Source organism: Melospiza melodia, chromosome 3 (assembly GCF_035770615.1).
Source record: "Melospiza melodia melodia isolate bMelMel2 chromosome 3, bMelMel2.pri, whole genome shotgun sequence".
Lineage (NCBI taxonomy): Eukaryota > Metazoa > Chordata > Aves > Passeriformes > Passerellidae > Melospiza > Melospiza melodia.
In genome coordinates, this window is record NC_086196.1 from 59301612 (window position 1) to 59324698 (window position 23087).

General features: G+C 34.6%; 1 protein-coding gene across 8 annotated transcripts in view; it reads left to right on the forward strand.

Moving 5' to 3' along the window:
* The window catches only part of CEP170 (centrosomal protein 170), a 94450-nt gene that overhangs the window by 41914 nt on the left and 29449 nt on the right, over positions 1-23087 (forward strand). For 7 of the 8 annotated variants that reach the window (XM_063151924.1, XM_063151930.1, XM_063151921.1 and 4 more), the window contains exons 8-10: positions 2948-3424; positions 5976-6619; positions 19109-19258. In XM_063151924.1, the coding sequence (XP_063007994.1) occupies positions 2948-3424; positions 5976-6619; positions 19109-19258 (1271 nt within the window). The remainder of the gene's footprint in view (positions 1-2947; positions 3425-5975; positions 6620-19108; positions 19259-23087) is intronic. The other variant, XM_063151925.1, reaches the window with a different exon arrangement.

A 23087-nucleotide genomic window follows, 5' to 3' on the forward strand; every position in this document is an offset into this window, starting at 1 on the left:
GATGTTCACAACCTACCCATCTCTTCAGTTTCCCAAAACTCACTTGCAATTGCCTTTCTTGCTATACATATATTTTACTTGCTCTGGTTTTAAAAGAGCAGTGACAACCACTATCTTCATTATTTGCTAGGAGATTTTTTCTTAAAGATGTCTGTATTTAGTCTGATATATAATTTCCTTCATCTTGGTAGATGACTTTTTATAGTAGGATTTCAAAGGTAAGGCTGTTTTATAGATCACTCTTTGTAATATTTAGAAAGGTGTAAGAACTTGCATTTCAAGTCTGTGAGAAAAATAATGAAGGGTGGTTCAGATCAGGATCTCTATTAATTTTTTTTGCTTCATGATTTTCTATTTCCTATTGTAATAAATTCTGAGGCATTTAACTTTCCTAAAAATGCACTTCTGTGTAATACAAAAGTACTTCTGTAGTTTTAAACTGTTTTTAGAACACTTCTGTTTCTAAAAAATACTTCTGACTGAAAATAGTATTTTTATGTAACTAAAATTAACTTATACTTCAGATATTTTTATTTATATAATTGTTAAAAATTTTTCTAGTTTAGTAAAATTTACTATTTAGTTGTAGTTTGGTTTCTCGCTTCTTTTGATTAAGCTCTGTCTTAATTTAGATTCAGACTATTTACTAGCATTCTGTTTAATCAAAAATATTGGAATCAAATACTGTGCATATCATGATAATATAAACAGTTTATTTGAAATGTTAAATTTTGTGCAGACAAGTTAGACACAAATTTTTTTATTAAGTCCTTTATCAATGCTGGCAAACCAGTGTGAGAGATCTTCTCATTGCTGTACATCTCATGCAATTTGCCTACAGTGTTATTATTTTCAAAAGATGGTAATAAACCAGGTATTTCATAATTACTGAAAAATACTGTGTCTTGTGTGACCAGCAGAATGCTCCTGCCTTGCCCAAAATTAGAAATAGCTCTCAAAACAGAGTATTAGCCAGTTACCGTCTATGAAAGAGTGTTGAACACTATATCTGGCTTAATTATTGGCTACAGGAATTGCATGATGTTGTTGACTTGAAGTTCTGAGCAGAACCACGTGGGGGGAAAAAAGGTTGTCTATGAATTGTCTGTGTGGTGGATTACTCTCTTTTTTGGTCACCGTGTTTCATATTGTAAGGATCCAAGCTCTAGATTTGATCTTGCCAGCGCTTGATCCATTCTAGCTTGTTAGCTACAATGAAACAAATGGACAGTGATGGTAGTTTGCCTAAAGTTTAGGACGTGCAAAATATGAGTTTTGTTTATTTATGTACATTTTCTGTATAAGTAGAGATGATTTTTAATAACCTTTGCATCAGTAAAACAGATTCATTCTGTATTGTATGTCTGCTGGGATAAGTGTTTTCAGGAATGGTCTTAAAAGCATTCTTTTCCCTGGGAGAGGAGTAGTGAGGTGCTGTTATAGTACCTGAAAACTCCCTCACAGACATAAGGTAGCTGATAGTGCAATGAAAAGCATTGGCTAGGGGATTCTTGGAATCCAACAGCACAACAGAAAAACCTGTCTGAATTGTGAACGTGTTTTGTGTTTGTAACAGCTACTGGTGGAAAAAAAAGAATTTAAACTGCTTTGTTACCTGTATTGGAGTAATATTACCCAATGGTGTATCACATTACCTTTTTTTTTTTTTAATTTTTAGCCTTTCATAAATCCTCACGAGAAATGCGCTTGTGAGAGACAGCACAGGTGCATTGTTCCATCCTGCATCCTTTGCCCCTTAAATTCCTGACTTCAGTATATGAAGTAAATACTGACTTCAGTATAAATGATTCTATTGCTATTTTATCGCATAATAGTTTCTTACACAAGTGCTAACTTCCTCATCTGATGTAGAGTTGCTTTTCTCAGTATCTAAAATCAATTAGTTGCAGTCTTAATTCTTTACTTTGCAACTAAAATGGTATCTTAAACATCTTAATGTGGTCTATGATAAGTTGCTTCAGAACTACTCAGAATTCTTTTGCTGGAATCTAAGTTGCTGTTGCTCCTATGGTCTCAAGCTTCTGTTTCTTTTAGCGCATTCTGCACCAGGTGTTTTGGCTGACTTAGCGGTTGATAAAATGCAATCAGAAGGTTTGTTTTCTTAAAGGCACATTGGTATCTGCTGCAACCACAGGAAGCTTTAGCCTTCATTTAGGTTATACAGTGGAACTTGGAATTACTACCCTATATTTCTGGTTTTTTTAGCCAGTGAGAGCATGGCTTCCTAACATTCTGCATGCTTCCAGCTATTGTTCCTTTTTCTGTTCATCTATATGCTATGGCAACAAGTAAAATAAGAGGACATGACAATAGGATTTAGCTTGATTCTTTGGTTTTATCTTTTGTAGAAACATAAAGTCTTTGAATTCCAAAACACTTTCCAGTGCTTAGCAGTGTTTAACTTTTCAAGCCAGAATTAATGTTTGTCTTGCATTAATGTGTGAATTGTTTTTCTGAAGAATTTGGCCAAACAAAATTAGGCTTTCTGTCTACTGCAGGAGATGGCAGATCATTAAAATTTGTTTTGGGAGCACCCTGATTTGATGTTTTTTACGGTAGATGGGAACTGTGATAATGATCATCTCAACAAATTTGCCATTGTGATTTACCTGTTTTCTATGTTCAAATAACTCATCTGACCTTTACATCTTCTAAAAATATTTTGCATGCACTTTGACAAATTTTAAGTGAGCTTTTTCCCACTTTATATTTCTCACAGCTGAAGTTCAAACCACCTTTTCATTAATACTTCCTATATGTAATTCTGGAACTATTTTCCAGAACTATGGTGCTCAATCTACTCCACAATCTTACTGTTTATTCCAGAAATTACTCAAGTGGCCTCTACAGGATTTCAGAAACTTTTTGAAGAGCCTGAAGTTCCCAAGTATTGTGAAATCTGTTTTTTTTTTATTTTTTCTAATAGGATGCAGCACAGATGCCAAGCAATCTGAGGAGCAATCTGCATCTGCAAATGAAGAACTTTATCCTTTCTGCAGGGAGCCCAGTTATTTTGAAATCCCTACTAAAGAATGCCAGCAAGCTTCACAGGTAGCAGAGAGCACTATTCACGAAATTCCCACAAAAGATACCCAAAGCTCCCATGCAGCAGCTTCAGGGCACGCCTCCTTTACCATTGAATTTGATGACAACACTCCAGGAAAAGTAAAGATCAAGGATCATGTGACAAAGTTCGCGTCGGAGCAGCGTCACAAGTCGAAGAAGCCTTCCTCCTGCAGCGGGCAGGACCTGCCGGGGCTGCAGACGGTGATGATGGCAGCCGAGAGCAAAGTGGCCGATTGGCTTGCGCAGAACAATCCTCCGAGAATGATATGGGAGCCCACGGAGGAGGACTCCAAAAGTATCAAGAGTGATGTTCCAGTGTACCTGAAGAGGCTGAAAGGTAAAGTGAATGGTTGCAGCTGTGCTTAGCTCTGAAAGCAGCAATTCCTCGCCAGTATGCAGTCAGAGGATCCCTGAGCCTATGCGGAGTTCAGATCCGGGCTGGGAAGCTGTATTGATGAATTAAGTCTTGCAAAGGGCATAAGAAACCAAATGCTGAATCATTTTACAATCTATGCTAATTGGAGGTGTTCTAGTGTGGCTGAAAACATCAGGTACTTAAACACTGATCTTGAAAAAGAAAAGGAAAAAATCCAACATTTAGTTAAACTTTATATATCTCACTTTTTCTCAAGAAGTACTTTAAAAACCTGGATTGCTTTTTAGAATCAAAGCTCTGAAGTTCAGTTTATGCTTCTAGCAACTTTTTCAATAGCATCTCTTCTGTGATTATTTGAATCATTTATAGCAAAGAATACATCATATACTCATTCTGCTTATATGGATCATGTTTGGTAGAGTCCAGTTGGAGTCAGGAATCAGACATAAAGCAAGCGCTTCAATTTTTATACTCACCTTGTGGACTGTTGTATTCATATGAGTGCTGCTGTTGAATGGAGTTCCAGGTGATCATACATGTTAATTTATTGCAGACAGTGACATTTCAAATGAAATTAAATAAAATGTTACACATGACAAGTGCACCTTCTCTTGAGTGTCACTTAATGGAATAGAGAAGCAGATAGTCTTGATGTTCAGATGAAGAGTCCAGTACCATTCAAACTTGCGTAAGGAAAACTTCTGGTGAACTTTTTCAAGTCTCTCTTTTTTTCCATTTTTAATTTCAGCTGCATAACACTACAATTCTCATTTTCCTTGGCTCTGCAACATTATCATGTCTAGTTTGTAAACCAGCTGGGACTGGGTACAGCATTTTTTGCCTTATTGATCAAAAGTCTGCTTTTTAAGGTTGTCCCTTTCAAATTAAGCTAAAAATAAAATTCTGAAAGCAGAATTAGATTAACATGCTGACATAAAAATAATAGTATATTATTTCTTCCAGTGTAAATCACATTCTTTGGCCTTCATGTAAATGTATTATATTCATGAATATTCTTATAAATACTAGCTGTGACACTTTGATAAATAGAAGGGGCTTTGTTTATAAGCCTTTTCCTGACAGAAACGCCACAAAGTCTGATTAATTTTCATCTGAAAGAGGTGTAAGTTATGGGATGCATATGGCCATAATAAATATCTGAATTTTGTAGTCTTCTATGGCCTGTTTGTATTCTCAGTCATTAGTTTTATTTTTAGATAGTAAATATACCTAGGTGCTTTGAAAGTTTGATTTTTTTTAGAAAACTCAAAGCTTTTTTTTTCTCCTCAGCTTTTTCTTATAGTATTCTGTACTGAAGTCCCACTGCTAAATTAGACTATATGACTTTCACTGTGATGTTGGTACTGCTTTATTATTATTTGGAAACGTATGAATAATCACAGAATTTTTGTAGGCATTATTCTAACAAGTAGAAAACAGGAATGTAAGTTGGGATTTCAGCTGTGTCTTCAGTGGTGTTAGTCTGATAAGTAAGATCAGCCAATATGTAATTACTGTTTAACTGAATAGTAGCTGCATATTCTAACTATTTAAATGAGAAAACCTTAAAGAAGCTGACCTCTTGAGAATCAAAAATACAGAAATTGGACATTTTATATATATATATATGTAAAAGCAGAATTGGATCTAAAAGAGTTCAGAGAGGATGAAAGTGTTCCTTCCCAGCTACTGAGCTAAAACTTAGGAGCATTGACGCTTTCATTGTACATGAGGTTGCTTTGTGTTAAATACACTTACTATGTGTAAGTATCCAGCCTTCATACATTTTCAGGTATCATTGCAAAGTACATCTTTAGGTGTATGTATGATTTATGAAATATGTAATCCTTATTCATAGATCTCAGAGTAGTTCATGGAATGAATGAGTAATAACAACCATTTTACTTGCACACATCAGATGCTGAGTGGAGTGAATTATGGAAAAACTCATTGCTCTTCTTGGAAAAAGTAATAAAGAATTCAATCCAAGTTTAAGTAGACATTTCTCATGATAAACTGTTGTAAATGTGAGAGGAATCCAGCAATATGAACAGTGGCTCTCTTTCCACTGTCGGGAGGACTTTATTAAGGTTTTCTTTTTCCTCTTAACCCTGCCTGGAATGTGTCAGTAGTCATTTGTAATCAACTGGCTCTCTAACAATACTGATACAATTCAAAAACATGCTGTAGTACAGCTGGTAAAATACTGGCTTTTCTATGTCACTGGTAAGTATTCACAGATGAGAATATTGGAGAAAGGATACTTCAAATGCACTGCTGTTACTGATCAGCTTTGAAAATGTTTCCTTGTTTGACTTGTAGCAAGTTGATTGCATTTCCAGGAACTGTACCAAATTTGCAGAGCCAGGTCTATATAAGCTGTTGGAGTTTAAACAGAAATCCACTTTGAAATAATTTCCTTCCTAGTTTGCTGCTTGACTTTTTTTGTAGATGTAATGTTGTGGTCTTTCTTTGTTTCACTGTGCTATATATTGTTTTGCTTTGCTTGTAGGGAATAAGCATGATGATGGCACACAAAGTGATTCAGAAAATATTGGTGCACACCGGCACTACAGTAAACGAGCAGCACTTGAAGAGCACTTAAGGCATCATCATACAGAGCTGAAAAAGTCACACCAGAAAGTCCATTCCACAGAAAAGCAGCAAGAGCAAGCTGGTTTGAGTCAGACTGCCTTTATGATTGAGTTTTTTGATGAAGACCATCCTCGCAAGAGACGTTCTTACTCTTTTTCTCAGAATGTAGGAGCTCTGTGCCCAGAATCTCCATCTCCGACATCTCACGCACGAGCTGAAAGAGTGAAACCTGCATCAGGAGAGAAAGTCCCTTCACCTGTGCAAGCCAGCACATCACACCACAGAGCAGTACATGGTGTTCATGCCAAACTTCTAAACCAGAAATCAGAAGAACCCTCTGCTGCGTTGCCTGCCTTACAAGCTGCATTGTTAAGGAGTTCAGGAAGCCTTGGCCATAGGCCTACTCAGAACCAGGAGATGGACAAAAAGTTGAAGAGCCAACATATTTCTGCTGCTACTGAAAAGGACAATGAGGATGACCAGAGTGACAAAGGTACTTACACTATTGAGTTGGAAAATCCCAATCCTGAAGAAGTGGAAGCCCGCAAAATGATTGACAAGGTGAGAAACCTGAAAAGCATTCTGATCTTAAAAGTGTTATTGGATGTGTGGGCAGCTCTCTATCCCTTCAGTTCTGCTTATTATAACTGCTGCAATAACACAAGTTTTTAAACCTGTCTATAATGTTGAAATATAAAATGTTGTAAGAGCAGCAGCAGGCATTTGGCTAAACATTATTCCTTCTTGCATACTGCTGTTGTCTTCAAGCTTGGTAGTTTTAATGTGTTTCCAAAAGATTTCAGTACCAGGCACCAAAAATCATTTAACCATAAAAAATACCAGGCACCAAAAAATCATGTAGCTGGTACTACATCAGGATGGTTTGTGTTCTTGTGGAAATACTCACTTGTTCTTGAAAACCTCTTGTTTCTAGTTTTCATCACATGAATTGGTTCCATCCAAATTATCATATAGATATAGATTGCAAATGTTTTCTATACTTATTAAAAAAGTATATTCAGTAACAGTAACTTAATTTCAGTGTCACCTGTAAAGAGTAAGTATGGAAATGCTTTGATTTTCCGAAAGTGTTTATATGATAGCAGTGTAAATTTCCTAGTTTGATTGTTGGTAACCATAGAAATATCAATAACAATACAAATTGTATTTGCAGTTTAAAAACTGTATTAAATAACTATTCTTTGGATTCAACAGGAAATATATGGGTAGCAAAAGGCTATGTTTAATAATTTTGCTTAACATGACTTGAAATGGACTTTTTCTGCTTTTGTTGTGTTTTCCTAGATAATATATCATTGTAGAATTCCTGCATCCAATTCTAGGCTAGGGTTTTCCTAATTTACAGTAAATTCATTGTTTAGAATTATCTTTGGATTCATTTGCATGTCTAGAACTCTTCAGAGCTAAACAAATACATTCATACATTTAGAATTCTTCTTGGTTAGTGTTGAAAACTGTGCAAGACAAGCTAGCTTCACTTGTTTGATTTTGTAAAAAAAATCTAAAGTAGTGGGGAAATGAAACATTGCATTATAGATGATTTTCTTTTAAAAAAGGTGTTTATGGAGCATTTGGAGACAGAGATTAAAGTAAAGGGTGTCACCGTCAATAAAATAGTAAAGATAATAGTTTCACCTCTTTGGATTCTGGAAAGGAAATTTTTTACTTCTTTAAATCAATGTTCAAAAGACAACTGGGAACTAAAAGCATTCCAAATGAAGTAAGTAAATATTAAAGACCTACAAATTTCTACATTTATTCTTAAATTATAAATCTTCAACTAAATGATATCAGAAAATCTGTAAGTCAAGTTTTAGCTAAATCTAGTAGTTCAACAGGGCTGTTTTGGAAAGCACGCCAAGTAATAACATTTGAAAATAGACAATTTATGTACTTGATAAAAATGTTAATACTGTCTAATATTTATAATCAGAGAACATGCTGAGTTGGAAGGGACACATTAGGATCATTGAGTCAAACTCTCAGCCCTACACAGGACATTCCAAGAATCACACCCTGTGATTCTGAGAGAGTTAATAAAATTTCAACTTTTTTGTGGCCTTCAGTAGACGTTCAGATTATCTAAAGTCAGTTTTTTGTTTAAATCAAATCTCTCCTGTTACAGGAGAGATTCAGGAAGAGGAAGTGAATGGAAGCCTTAAGAATGATAGTAAAGTATTGCTTAATAATCTTAGTGTTATATAAAAGCTTTTGGGTATCATAAATTTCCTTTACTGCTAACTTTAAAGGTGTCGCCACTACGTATTAAAGATTTACTATGAAGTAAAGCAGAGATATTTTCTCTTCAAGGTCTTCTGTATCATTTCACTTAGTATCTGTGTTGAAATCTTATGAACACTATATTTTACACCCAGTTCAAAGAGCCCTGCTATGCAATTATTATTTGATTTAGTAATACGAAGTAGTATGATACTATTTTTATGAAGTGCAGAAAAACAGCCAATGAAGAAAATCTAAACCAAATGGAAGCCAAAAATTTTGTCCTCCAGCTGAGCCCAGCTTTGCTTCCTTCCTATTTTAAATTGCTAATGCTTTGGATAATCTTACTTGGCAAAGGGGGATAAGTGAGGTATAAGACAAGGACTTTGTAAGCCTGTTGACTCCTGTGCTTCTTTATTGAGGATTTAAGAGAATTATTGGTATACATCTTATCAATTATTTCAGTTTAACCACTCTTTCATTGTTGGCAAGTCAGTCCTTTTTCTGAGTAGTTACTATGCCTGCTCAACTGAGTCATTTAAGGGTGTCTCTTGGGTCCAAACTTTAATTGAAATTCAGGAGTTTACTTTGCTGGGATTGGGATGAAAATGCACTATAAATAGGATCACTTTCTAAAACATTTGCACAAATAATGCATTCTTCTGAGTAGCAATTTACATTAGAATGGTGCTAAAATCTGTGTGTGGTTTACCTAAAAAATTTTCAATGGAATAAAGTAATTCTGTATTTGGATATTTTCTCCCTTTTATTGGAGAAAAGGATGAGAATGACCAAAATATCCAAAGATTACTCCCAAATGTGACTCATTCTTGGCCTTAGCCTTATTTTTCTCTGGAAAGAAACATAAGAGCAAACCACAATTGCAAGAATAGTATTAACATGTAAAAAATCAAGGTGAGATTATTAATGCTTCTTTACATTAAGAATCCAAGAGAAACGTGCAGGAAGGCAAAGTTAAAATTCTGAGAAAAAAAAAATTGAAAACACCCATCTCTCTGTGTAATTCTAAGAAAAGGGGAGTACAAATCTTAATGTTGAGCTGTATTACTTCCTTCAAAAGTACTATTTTTGCTTAGTGTAGCCTGTTGCTAAAGATTGAAGGAAATAGTCTCAAGGAGAATAGATGCTTGTGTAAAATTATTTTTAAAAGCCAGAAACTATGCTGTCCTGCTTATTCAGCATCTTTATTTCATTTAGATTGCTAAGGATCCAGTTCTTCCTCTGATGCTTTTCAGCCTCTAAGAAAAAAGTATTGTCACTATAGCAGAAAAGGAGCAGAATAGCAAATGACAGAACCTTTGTTTCTCAACCATTTTAAAGCCTGACTTTTGAGAACAGAACGTGAGAAAAATGCATTATCAGAAAGAAAGAGGAAAATATGTCATAAGTAACAGACAAAAGCTTTTTAATTTCAATTCTTTTCCCTAACAGAGAGGGGTAATCACATATCTGCAGTCATGACTGTCTTGGGGTGAATGTCTTCTACTTACCTAAAATGCAAGCTTTCAAATATATTATTGCTTGTGTCTTATACAACTTTCGAAGATTTTTTAAAAATATTTATTTTAAGGTTAAAAAGTACAGTACATATGCACATAGTTTTCAATTGTAAATGTTAAAAGAAGATGCAAGTCGAAATTTAGTTGTGTCTTAATATTCTTTATGAATAGAGAGTACTTGAAAAATAACACTAAACTTTGCTTCCTGAAAGTCCTTTCATTAGTCAACGATATTTCTGCATGCAGGTGTTCAAATGTCACTTAAATTCATAGAGCAGTATGAATTGGTTAGTAGGCTAAGGTATAGAAAATATATGAATAGCAGGAGAAAATAGATGATAGATCTCTTTTTATACTTGTAGAGCTCTTTTTTGAATTGCCACTGAGAGCAATTTCATGAATGTGGTAAGAAAGCAAGCTGCTCTTGTATGCCACAAAGCCCACCTTGGACATATGTGTCATAAAATATCCTCCACTCAAATAGCATCAGAAGGACACGTCTTTTTTCTAGCAGAATAATGGTCTTATTGTTGCAGCTAACAGCTAAGTACAAAATGAAAGAAATTCAGGATCTTGATTTAATTTAGAACATGTTTTCAGTATTAAGTTTTCCATATAAAATACATGAGTAAATGGGGCACAGTTGTAGGATTTGTTTTTCCTCTACATCCAGCCTTTATGCTCTTTAGATGGATTCAGTGCTTTCTTCTGTTAACACTTAGCAATTGCTTTCTTTTTATCTCTGAGTTGTAAATTTTCTATCCATTTAATGTTTTTTTTTAAAAATAAATCAATCTATTAGAAGAAAGTTGTTCTCAGAAGTCATATCACATTAAAAAATCTTCATAGGCCACAGAAAAGGTAAGTCTGCCAGTGGATGAAAGAATTTAAAATGATGCTTCTGCAGTTCATCTTCCTTTTTTGTAGATATAAAGAGACCAAATTATCATGCTAATGACTTTCTTTTTTCAATAAAGCAAAGTACTGCCAGTAATAAATATTAATAAATGAATGTGCAAATAATTCTGCATGTGTTTGGAATATTAAATACTTTGAAGCTATTGCAGTAAATAAAAAGCAACTCAATGGGGGGTTTTGCGAGTTCTTTGGGGGTTTTCTTCAGGGCTCTTTTTCTGTTTGTTTTGTGTAGGGTGTTTTGTTGTCTTTCTTCTTCAGCCAGTTTCATTTAAGGGTATTTAAAAATTGAAATATTTTATAAAACTTACTATAGCAGATGTAAACTCTTCTATACATGTGTGGGAAGGGATGGAATAGAATTGAGGCTATATGAGGGTTCCAAGTCCTGTCAGATAACCAGGAAATCTGGGATGTTACAGCAGTTCATATGCATATGGAAACATTTGGCTTTGGTCCCCAAATTTTTTGGCTTTGGTCCTCAAAATTTTGGTCTTCAATTTTTTTACTTGATTTATGTTATTTTAATTTACATTTCCCTAAAGATAATTGATTTTTTCATCACAATATAAATTTAGATCACAAATTCAACTGATTCATACTGATTTCCAAACAGATGACTTGAAAAAATGTATCAAGATCAAACCTCAATCCATCCTGCCACCTTCAGAAAGACTTACTGTGACCATGTAATGATTTTGTTTTCAGTGCAAGATCCATATTCTAGATGTTTTAAAGTCTTTATTTATGTATGTGGACGGGCCCTAGCAGTAATGATCTTGTTTTTAATATGCAGTCTATCACCTTGAATTTTATTTGATTGAATACTGTGCAATGAGTGTACATAAAATCTTACTCTATTGACACAATCTTGAGAGAGATTCTTCTTTCCTCTTTAAAATTTTGGAATAGTAATTATGGAGGGAAAACTGTATAGGTGTTCACTGTAGACAGCACATTTTCCAATTTTATTTTCTGGATCTTTCTGCTCATGGTGATAGTTATTTGTTTGGTTTGATTTCTTTTTTTTTTTCCTTTTTTTTTTTTTTTTGATTATGGATATGAATGGGAATCTGTTCTGAAAGATGATTGTTATATAATGGAATTTCCTTATTCTTTTTACACCCAGGGCATATCTGTCATACCACATTGTAATATTGGCTAACATGAATTTAAAGTAGTATTTACTTTTGAATGATTTATTGTTGTGTCTTTAAGTGTTCATAAATGTTGTATACCAGATCTTGTCTTCTCTCTTGCAAATGTTAACAATTTTTCAGTCAGCTTGCAGACTGTTATTGTTATAATTCCTCTGGTTATGGAATTAACATACATGTTGCAGAACTGCTCTCAGCAATTTTTTCAGTATCGTAAGTGGAAAAACTACCTGGAAAGAATCAGTGGGTAGAGAGGAAGTTAAGAGAAAAAAAATCTTAGTATGTTTCAATGACTCTTTAAGGAACTGAGGTAGATGTATCTATTTTCAGAAAATCACTTTCAGGTCTCCTGTCTTTTCACACTCTCTGGGTTTAATTGCTTTTACCATTGCTTCAGCTGTTTCTTTGAGAGAAATGCTTTGAGCCCTACAGAGTGGCTTGTTTGCAGAATGGCTATTTTATGAGTACAGTGCTGAAAAAGCAGCAGACCACTTGAAGCCTGTCCAATCATCTGAGCTTATAAATTTTGTCAAGAGTTCAGAGGATGTTTGTGACCTTTTCTTTTTATAAGGAAAGAAAACACACTAAACTTGTTTCATTTTCAATTTGGAATCCTAAAGAAAATGAATTCTTCACAGTAGCAAACAGGGACAAAATATGTATGCATGTAAATATGTAACTGGTGTCTGCTAAGACGAAGGTCTTAGACTTGGCATGTTGATCCTGTTCATTTGCTTATGTGGCTTTTTTTATACCAGAGCATCTTGCATCTGATTCTATAACTTGCATATAGAGTTAAAATCACGTAAAGAGCTTCTGTGAAAATCCATGCTATTCATGAGACATTCCCTGCACAGAACACAGTCTGTTTGCCTGGAAAGGCCAGGATAACTGCCAAGAACAAGCAAAAACTATTAAAATGAAACTCCTCAGAAGCAGCTTGGTTAAACACAGTTCATGTAGTAGCTAAACACAAAAAGAGCTGAGGCATTGTACTCTTTTCTCACTTTGTGAAAGATGAGAAAAAATGTTTGCCTTTTGTCTTTTCTCTGACTTTTAAGGACCAATTTGCTGTGTGTTATGAATGCCTGAACCACCTTCTGTGGAAGAATTGTCAGGAGCTCAGACTGAGCACCAAATGCAGTGTTACCGAGATGATCTGAATCCTCTTCCATTTCCTTGCTCTATGGAGTCCTCTTTTGCCATCAATCAGTCATACTCTGAGTGTGGTTTATTTACAATTTCTTCTTTCTTAGTACGTCCAAACTGTGCTCAAATCTGAAATCCTGCTTGTATTTTCAAAATCATACTTATTCCTTTTTTTAAATATATTTGGTTTTTGCTGGTCTGACTTTATCAGTTTACAGCTCAGTTTCTGAAACCTACTTTTGTCCTCTGTCACAAATAAATATGCTCATCTTCCTTTCTCCTAAAAAGCTATGAAACACAATTGCTATCATAATTTACATTCCCATCACTTTACAATGACAAATACCTTATTTCAGATTAAATCATTCGTTCCTTGTTAATTTTGGCATGATCCTTCTTTAATGCCCTGTATAGTGTAGACCCTTATTCCTTACCATTGCTCTGCTTTGTTTTTATTTTTTTTAACTGTTCATCTTTGAATTCCCTTGTGTCTTTCTTGTCATTGGGTTTCATTCTGTTCCTTTTATACAGATTGCCTACACTGAAATTAATAGCATTCAAATTATGATATTTTTAAAATATGTTTCTAAATTATGTCCCTGACTGTTGTTAGGATCTAAAAGAATGGCAAAGGAGTTATTGAAATTATTTTACTTTTCTAATATCATCCTTAATGAATAGGAATTGCAGCTAGAATTCTTAATATTTCTTTGTTGGTTTGCTGTTAATTGATGGTATTGATAATTACTATATATCCTTTTCATTAAGACTTCAGCAGTAAGACTACTGGGGAAATTTTGTAAACTAAAAATTTTAAAACTAGATAGGATTCTTCAGATTTTCCCGTTCTAATATACATAATTTGCTGTCAAACTGAGTGAACATATCTATTAGAAGTCTCAAATTACACTTTTTTCTGTTTATATCAGTATCTTCAGTAATGATTTGGATGAGCAACAAGCTCTGTGCTCATTATGTACTGAATAATTATAGTATTGTAGAACTGCAGTGTGATTTTCTTACAACATGAAGCAGTTTAAAGGTAAAGCAAGTAAGAAGTCCAGATATTATGAACCTGGCAAAACATCTAAATGAGATACAACTGGAAAAAGTTTTTTTCTTAGTCAAGAGCTTTCAGGTTTATAAAAAGCACATAGGAAGAACATCAGGTGAGTTTTGTGGGTGTGGGGGAGGGGGTTAGCAAACCATTGTCTTCCTTCTTATTCAGAAAAAATGGTTCCTGCTGCTATTTGTGACCAGTTTTTATTTTAATTTCTTGAAAGTATTGCATATATTGAGGAAGAATATTGACTTCTATGGTTTTAAAGAATCATCTTATAGTTAATTCTAAAGTCATTGCGTTCACCTCTAGTATCTGTGCTGTAAAAAAATATTAATTCCCTGCTTTGGGACAGGAGCAGGGAAAGTTAACAAGACCAATTCCTGGTCACTAAAGCTAGCTTATGTTAGAGCTGTGTTACAGCTATGGTGATGAGCAGGTGAACTCTGAGTCATGAGCTTTTGTCACAGGGAAGTGTATATGACCTGCCAAAAGAGAGTACTCTGCTTTCTGCAAAATGAGCCCTTGCCAAAGAGACCAAGGCACGGTCTCAGACTTGGTCCTGTAACTCACGCTGTCTCCAAAAATGTGCCAGTACCTTGTGCAAGATTTGCATCTTGCTTTTATTGTGTTAGATAGATTTTGTTAATTATTGGATTTGGTTGGATAAAGAATTTTAACAATTACTGGTTAATACAGATGAGGTTATAGTCTCAGAATATTGGAAAAACTGTTGCTCCTATCAAGTGATTATATTTGTGAATACCCTCATTAACTTACAATTTTTTTTGCCATTAGTTAGTGCATATTTTCCTTCTGTATTTTTTCAGGGCAAGTTTGCATTCTAACAAGTAACAAGATAGCACTTTGAGACTTGTTATAGTTTTAGCCTGCTGTTTCAACCCTTTGTTACTGGGTGAACTGCAGAATGTAAATGGATTATCATAAGGGATCTTTGAAGCAGTTACTTCACTGCTTTGAAATGGAAAAGTATGTACCAGGAATTCACCTTATCCCTCCTCTGCTGAAATACTTGGGGCTTTCTCAAAACTTTCCTCTAAGAGACCTGAGATGCTAAGCCAGGGTGCCCAGGACTTTATCCATTTGGGTCTTCATGCCCTACATGGGCAGAGACTAGGCAAGCTTGCTTGACTGTCCTCAGAGTGGAAAAATGTTTCTTCATACCCTGTCTCATCTGACATGAGTTGTGCCTTGTCCCCCTGCAGTGTAGCACTGTGGACAGCCGGGCTGTCATCTTGGTGCATTCCCCATTGTACTGGGAGGCTGCTGTTAGGCAACCCCAAAGCCTTCCCCTCTCCAAAGGGATCAAATCCAGCTTCCCCAGACTCTCCCCACAGGTGAAATGCTTGAGTCTTTGACATATTGGTGGCCCCTGCTGAGCTACCTAGTTAGACAGTGTCTTTCCTGTATCACCTGTTAATCCATTTGCTTAAGGAGCCAGCTGAAATGCAGGTTAAACAGAATTACATCAGGAATTATTTCATAGATGGGTTTGGACACTCTACAGCACATCATCGTTCCCATGCCATTTAGAATGTCCTGATTCAATGCAAATTGTTTCATGCTTCATAACAATAAAGTAGTTATTTTCAAACACCACCACCACAGTTTATACACTATGTTTGTGTCTGTTCTACATTATAGCCATGTGGCATGGACCCTGCAAGAACACCATGAAATGGTGCAGATTGCTGGGGTGTCGAGATTTTTCTCTGTCAGTCAACTTCCAGGATTTCTGTGAAAATTTTCATCCTGGGTTTTGTTCTGTAACTTCATGAAACTTGAAGCAACCAGGATGGAACAATGTAATCTTCCTGCGAAAATATAATTTCAGAAAAATAAATAATAGGACAGAGCAGGGCAAAAAACTTTTAGCTTTCCAGAATGATTTCTGTGAAAGTCCCTGTTGTTTACAATACTATTGAAAAAAGATAAATTATTGAGGAAACTTATTTTGCATTTACACCTGTGTGGTGGATATGTGAGATTTGTGATGATTAGTCACATACATGGAATATACAGAATTATTTTACTTCCTTAATCAAAAATAAAGGCTTGCTTTTCATTTTTCAAGCAGCCTGATATGTCCAAATCTGTATTGTTTGTATATTGATTGCAAAACCTGGCTTCATCTTTTTCTTCTCCATAGCACAGTTAATCAAAATGTATTTCATAGTTGCTTCTGACAAATACAAGCTTTACAGAAAGAAACTTCAGTCTTTCTGTCTAAATAGATGAGAGATGCAGGAATATGTGTCATCAGCATTTTCTTGGTTTGATTAAGTTATCTCCTAGACCTTCCTTAAATGATTTGTAATCATGAAAGTATTTAAAGAGAAGAAATATCTAAAGAATTGGAAGCCTTGAAAATAGTAATCTAGTTTTTGCAGAAAGATAAAGTCTCTATCCATTCATGCTTCAGTCACAACAGCTCACTGTTTGCACACATACCATATTGTATCAGCCCAGAAAGTACAAAATTGCATTTTCTAGATGGTGGAGAGATGATTTATAGCAGAAGCATTCAGGTCGTTCCATGGCTGTTTCTGTTGAGGCTATATTCTCATTATTTGATAAATGGAATATTTGGATTGGTCAAACCTGAAATTCTGACAGTATTGCTTTTCTGCAGGTGTGTGACAGGTCTGTAAGTAATAATCTACATTTTGTCAAATACTTGAGTTATTTTATCTTGTGAATAATTTTAGTATTTAAATTCTTAATTATGTGTTAGCAGCAGTTTTTTAAGGGTTTTTTATATATCACAGGTCTGAAATTTAGTCTTTGGGCTACATCACACTTACATGCATCTCCTCTTTCTTGTGAGAAGAGGGGCTTTGCAGTTGTATAGCAGTGGAACTTAGGCCAGGTGCATCCACAAAGCAAATGTAGAATGACATTGTAGTATGAAAATATACTTTTATTGAAGAAGATGTTTTGCTTTTCTTTCTAATAATATAGTGCCCAAATATTTTGCTTATCTCTTCTGATATCCCCATTATATAGAGAGAAAGAACATTAGGAGTGCTAATACTTGGGTCTTAGTGATATTCATATCACCTTTCACAGAAAAAAATAGGCAATATTCAAATATGGTTTTGCAGTAATTTCAGTAATAGAAGAATAACAAAATTTGCTTAAACATGAGTTCAGTACTAGAAAAGGTAAGACTGAAAGTGTTATTTCTGATACAGTAAAGAAATTTGACATGGTAAATGAATGTGCTGTAAGATAAAAGGAAGCAATTTATAGCAGCAGTTTGCTACTGAAGTCTAAATTAGATATGGATGTGTGGAATTCATATTTTCCTTCTGGTGCTTATGTGATAAAACCAGAATTTAGTTTCATTTAAAAGAACATATAAAATTCTGTAATCAATGAAAGGATGATACACAAAGAAAAAAGTCTCTGCAGAATAGTGATATATTCAAAGAAAGGTGTCAGTGGACGGTAACTGGTTTCTATCTTCAAAAATTGCCACAACTGTACAAATCAAAAGTATATCATGAAAGCAAAACTTTAGGTTTTACCATTCTATTTTTATAAAAATAAAACAATTGTTTTGTAAAGGCTGTTAAGCAACTTCTAATCCAGAGACTCTAGATATAAATTGAAAATTTGGGGAGCACTGCCTGAATTTTAAGGCTTTTCTCATGAGAGCAAAAAACATATCCAGAGCATTTGAGAAAATTTCCTCAGGTCTTAGTGTAATAATGCTGTAGCAAGGTCTTCCTGTAGTTAGCATAAGGAGTTGAATGTCAGGGTGCTAACTATTATTTTTTCCTTTGTCTGCTTCTCAGAAGCTGACAACATTATGGTTTGTGGCCATCTAGTGGTGAATCCATTTTGAAAACACTAACCTTGTTCAGAATTGTAATAAACCAGTCCTCTGGCTTTGCTTTGCAAAACTGAATTACAGTACACTTTTGGAGAAAAAAGAATTCTCTACACCTTTTCCTATTCTGCACTAGTAGTGTTTGTTGCAGGAGATAACATCTTGAAGATGACAGAACAATTTTTGATGTTAACTGTTAATTTTTGGCAACCAGCTTAAATGTGTGTGGGAGGTTCATTTTATTCTGTAATTTGTTAATAATATCTAAGTCCCTAGTAGTAAAGTAGTGATTTTATTTCTTACACAGAAATTTGAAAATTTTATTAATTACATGTTTCCAAGATTAAGATATTTTCTAAAATGTATTTGATTATACATCAATTCTGTAAGCAATTCACATTCCCTGTGTCTCATGAAAAATTTGCCAAACAGTATGGTGGTTCTCCTGCTAAAGTTCTTATTATTAACTGCCTTAGTAATAATGTTTTTCTAGTATTTTTTTTGAGCATTGTTTTTAAAATGTCATGGGAAAATTATCCTGGCTTGAGCAGAGAGATTAATAAAAGCATCATTAGGAAATAGAGCAATAAAAGAACTATGCCAAGTCACGTCTTGGATAAGATGAGTCTACATGATTCATGAGACCTGGTGGAGTTTTAATATCTGCCAAATCTCCAACAGCTGAAAAACTGAAATTTTGTTTGTATTAGAGAAATAATTCAATATGCATATTAATAGCAAATGCAAGAATTTATATTTCTTATTCTCATTAGGTAATAGCAAAAATCTGAAAATTTGGTGGTTCTAGTTATTGGATTTTTTCCTTAATTGGTAAAATGGGTTCTGCTATGATTTCACTTTTATCTTTTGTTCCTTTCATCAAAGTGTCATTTTTTCATATCTGACCATTCCAACTAGCTAGCAGTTCTTTGAATTTTCACAATGTTCACATAGACTTCTGCATTTTTTTAATAATTGTTGTAGATTCTTCTTCTGTTTAATTTGTAAATTGCACTAAGGTGACAGATAAGCATAATACAATAAAACCTATTTATACTCACTATCCAGCATGCCACCATCCATCCATTAACATTGAACATTGTATCAGGATGGTATTGGGTTAATGAATGTAATGGTTTGTTTCATTTTCAGGTATTTGGAGTGGATGGCAGCCAGGATTATAATAGGCCTGTTATCAACGAGAACCAGAAAGATTTAGTAAAAGATTGGGCTATAAATTCTGCTACAGTAGTGCTGGAAGAAAAAAGACCACTGAGTACAACTGGATTTCTTGACACAGAGGTAGAATTTAATTTTTGACGGTCTTCTTTTTTCTTCCACTAAAAGAGAGCACTAAGAACCGACCAGTAAGTGTTAAACAGGAAACAAAATCTTGCCTGGAAAAGATGAACTCAGATCTATAAGTAATCTATTTCTCCTATGCCTTTATTGCATCATCAAAGCTTCTCTGTCAGGGCAGGCATAATTCAGTGTGGAGGTGTTTTAAAACTTGGCTACCTTTCTACATGCACTGACACAAGTGTATTGGAAATGTAGCAGAAGTTTCTTTGCCTCAACATAATTTTGCACAGTATATTCTTCATGTAAGTTCTTCAGCAGAACTGAGCAAAAGCTGGTTATGTTTTATAGCCCAAAGCAAGTAACAATATTAAAATTCAGAAATAAGATGTGTGCACTTAATGCATGATACAAAGTGATCTAGGAAAAAAATGGTGGATAATACTTTTCAGATTTTTTTCTCTGAAGCCAGAGGACTTCAGGTTTTTACATTCATGATTTAAGTTCTCCAATGAGATGCCACTCATGACAAGTCATTTACATGATTCAGACACAGTATAACTTAATCAGTTGGTGAAAGAATAAACAGAGGAAAATGCCTGTAGTTATATGTGACTTAAAATATGCACACAATATATTGGTCATATTTCATATTGAAAACTTGGGAGGCATTCTGCTATCATTGTGATAGATAACTAGCTTGAAATGTGTCTGGAACAGAAAAGGATCACAGTGAAGTGGAATCAACTGGCAACTGTAAAGAAGCACATAACACTTATGTCTAATTCCTTGGCAAACTGTTTCTGATGTATGGTCCTGTAATTTAGCACACTTTATAGATAAGCAATTTTTTGGAAGATATTAAGAGCTTTAAGTGTGCCTGCCATGCAAATATATTGATTTTAGTATCTGTTTCTTTTAGAGGTGTGTTTTCTCATGGTTGTATTTTAGCTACTGTGAAGCCACAGTCACTGTGCCTAGACTAGTACCTTTATCTGGTTTCTCTAAGGCACTTCAAGCGAAGTATTGCTACACAGCATAGGCATATCCTGAGGCATATCCTGTGGAAGGTTTTTCACCTTGCTTCTTTGCACAAATCTATAACCATATTCTTTCTCTCTCCTATATTCATGCCTTTTGCATCACTCAGATCTTTTGTGCCTTGTCAGTTTTAAAGAGTATTGATATTTTTTCACTTTTATAATTAAATAAGCAGAAGAAGAATGTATGATTTGTTTATTAACATAATTGGTCTTTTCAGGTGTCAACTTTCCGAATAAAAGGTTTTGTTTTTAGAAGACTGAGACTACTTCTGCAATCATACAGCAGATCTAAGAAACCTTCTGGCAGTGATATACTAAAACTCACTTTGATTTAGGTGGAAATTACAAGAATTATGCTGCTTTATTACTGTGACTGCTTTGCTGCATTAAAAGGTCTTTATATAGTGGGAGAGAATAGGTTATTAGCATAATTTTAAATATTACAAGGCATGGTTATAGGGTAAAGAAATGAAAATTATTCGGTAAGTCAAGGAGCAAACTGACAACAGAAATGTGGATAGAGCAAGGATTAGTAAGAAGAGTTGAGGACAGATGAAGATGGAAGAAAGCTTACTAGGGAAAGTTAAAAGTAGATGTTGGTTGATAGATATGTAGAAGTACAAGAGGAGCTAGTTCAGAAAATTAGAAGTGTCTTATAGGGAAATAATGGGAAAACAATAATGAGGATAACTACTGAGAGAAGATTGTTACATTTAAAGTGTTATTAGCAAAACTTGCACTCTGTTTACTCAGTAGGAAGGGGAGAGGCAAATGTGTTTGATTTGTGAAGTTTGTGGGTTATGTTCTCATATACAAACTTTTCTGCTTGTAGGTTTTGGAAGACTTACTGCATTACTGAGCTGCAGATCATAAGTTTATAAACCTTATTGAAGATCTTGGCTAAATAGTCAGGTAACATCAGGGTAGCTCAGTGTTCCAGTTCTGCATCCACTCACATTGTGGGTGGAACTTACTCCAGCTGCCCATCACAGTTATTCCTGTACATGATTAGAAGAATGAGGTGAATTCAGAACATGATTGACATAGAAAAAGCAAAAAATAAAAATCTAAGACATTTCTATTCAAATAAAATGGAAAAGGTGGCCTGGGAAATTGTGAGGATTTTATAGAAATAGTTTACAGACTCACAGAATAGTTAGGGTTGGAGGACACCTCTGGAGACCATACAGTCCAGCACTGCTACCAAGGCAGGACAGCATCATCTAGAGTCACTTCAGGGGTTGAAAGCTTATTCTGAACTTAAATATCTTAGCTTTACAGGGGTTTTGAAGCATCATTAATAAAATGCTTGGAAATGCTGTACTTGTTCAAGAAGTTTTCAACTTTTTCTTTGATACAACAGTCTTTAAATATTTTGGAGTAGTGTATTTCATAAATAAAGTAAAATGCAGAGTGAGTGTCTTGACACAGTTGAAGTGAACCTGAATACACTGATTCTTGCCTTTTCAGTGATTACATATAGGCAATGAAAATATTAAATCCATCTATTTAAAATATTTAAATGTTTTTATTTTCTACATTATAAGCTGCCACTTGCCAACCAAGGTAAGTGTGATTAAAGAAAAAAAATGAAGTAAATGGAGAACAAAGAGAATATTATTATTGTTGTTGTTGTTCTTATTATCTGCTCTTACCTGTGAGTTTGGTTAATAAAAATACTGCAGGCATTTGGGCTATGACCTATCCCTCCAACTTCCATTTAATTTTCAGTGGTCAGTTGTCTGTGCTAAACATGGTTCTTGAATAATGGTTTATCAGCATTGTGTTTGATGTGCTTCAGTTTTTTGGTTGGTTTGGGGTTTGTTTGGGGATTTGGTTTTTTGAGTTTATTTTTGTAAGACAAAATCTTAGAAACCTGGTTCTTCATCTGTAGAGTCATCAATGCCATTGACTACAACGTTCTGTTGCTGTTCTGAGTGCCTACTTATGTCTTTCCCACTGAAGATCAGAAAAATAATACTACTGACATTCTGAATATTGAATTTCATTCATGTAAATATTTGCTATATTGCTTCTTAGAAGTGGAGAATTTAGAGGCTGTATTTCTTTTTGTTTGTCCTCTCAAATTACTCCAACTTTCTGTCTTGTAGAGCAATCCATTTAGTTTGGAGTTTGATACTTACTTTTTTTTGAACTTAGATGCTATACTGAAATGTAGGCTGATGTATCACCAATATCACAGGGCTGTGAAAAGGCAAACAGAACCCTTGAATACCCAGGAAATGCTTTACCAGCAGAAAAGGGCAGTGTTATCACCATGGTGAAGCTTCCCCTGTAATAATAGCACTAGAACTGTTAACATTGTTGGTTGAGAAGGGTGGATAGAGTCTAGAGAAGGTACAGAGTTACTCAGATTGTAACAGGAATGGAGATTCACCTTACAAGAACAGATCAGTGCTGTTCAATTAGTCTGGCAAAGTAACAGCTGAGATGGATGCAATGGCTGGGTTTTCATGTATAAATGCAGTAACTGTAATAGAAGAGTAAAAGAACTGTTAAAGATAGGTGTCAGTGTTGTTCCAGGAATAACTTGAAGACATTGGCTGTAAATAAGTCAGATATGAAAATGTGTAAAAAGATCATCACCCCAGAGGCATATGGTTCTGAAGCAGGTACAGTGAGAAGAACTGCTGTCAAGGCAGCAATTTATGAAAAGAATAAATAATATTATTCTTACAACTTGAACTGTCTCGAGTTATGTGTCTGAAAAGACATCTAATTTTTAATTAATTTTATTCACATTATTGAAATTTATTAAAAAAAAAGTT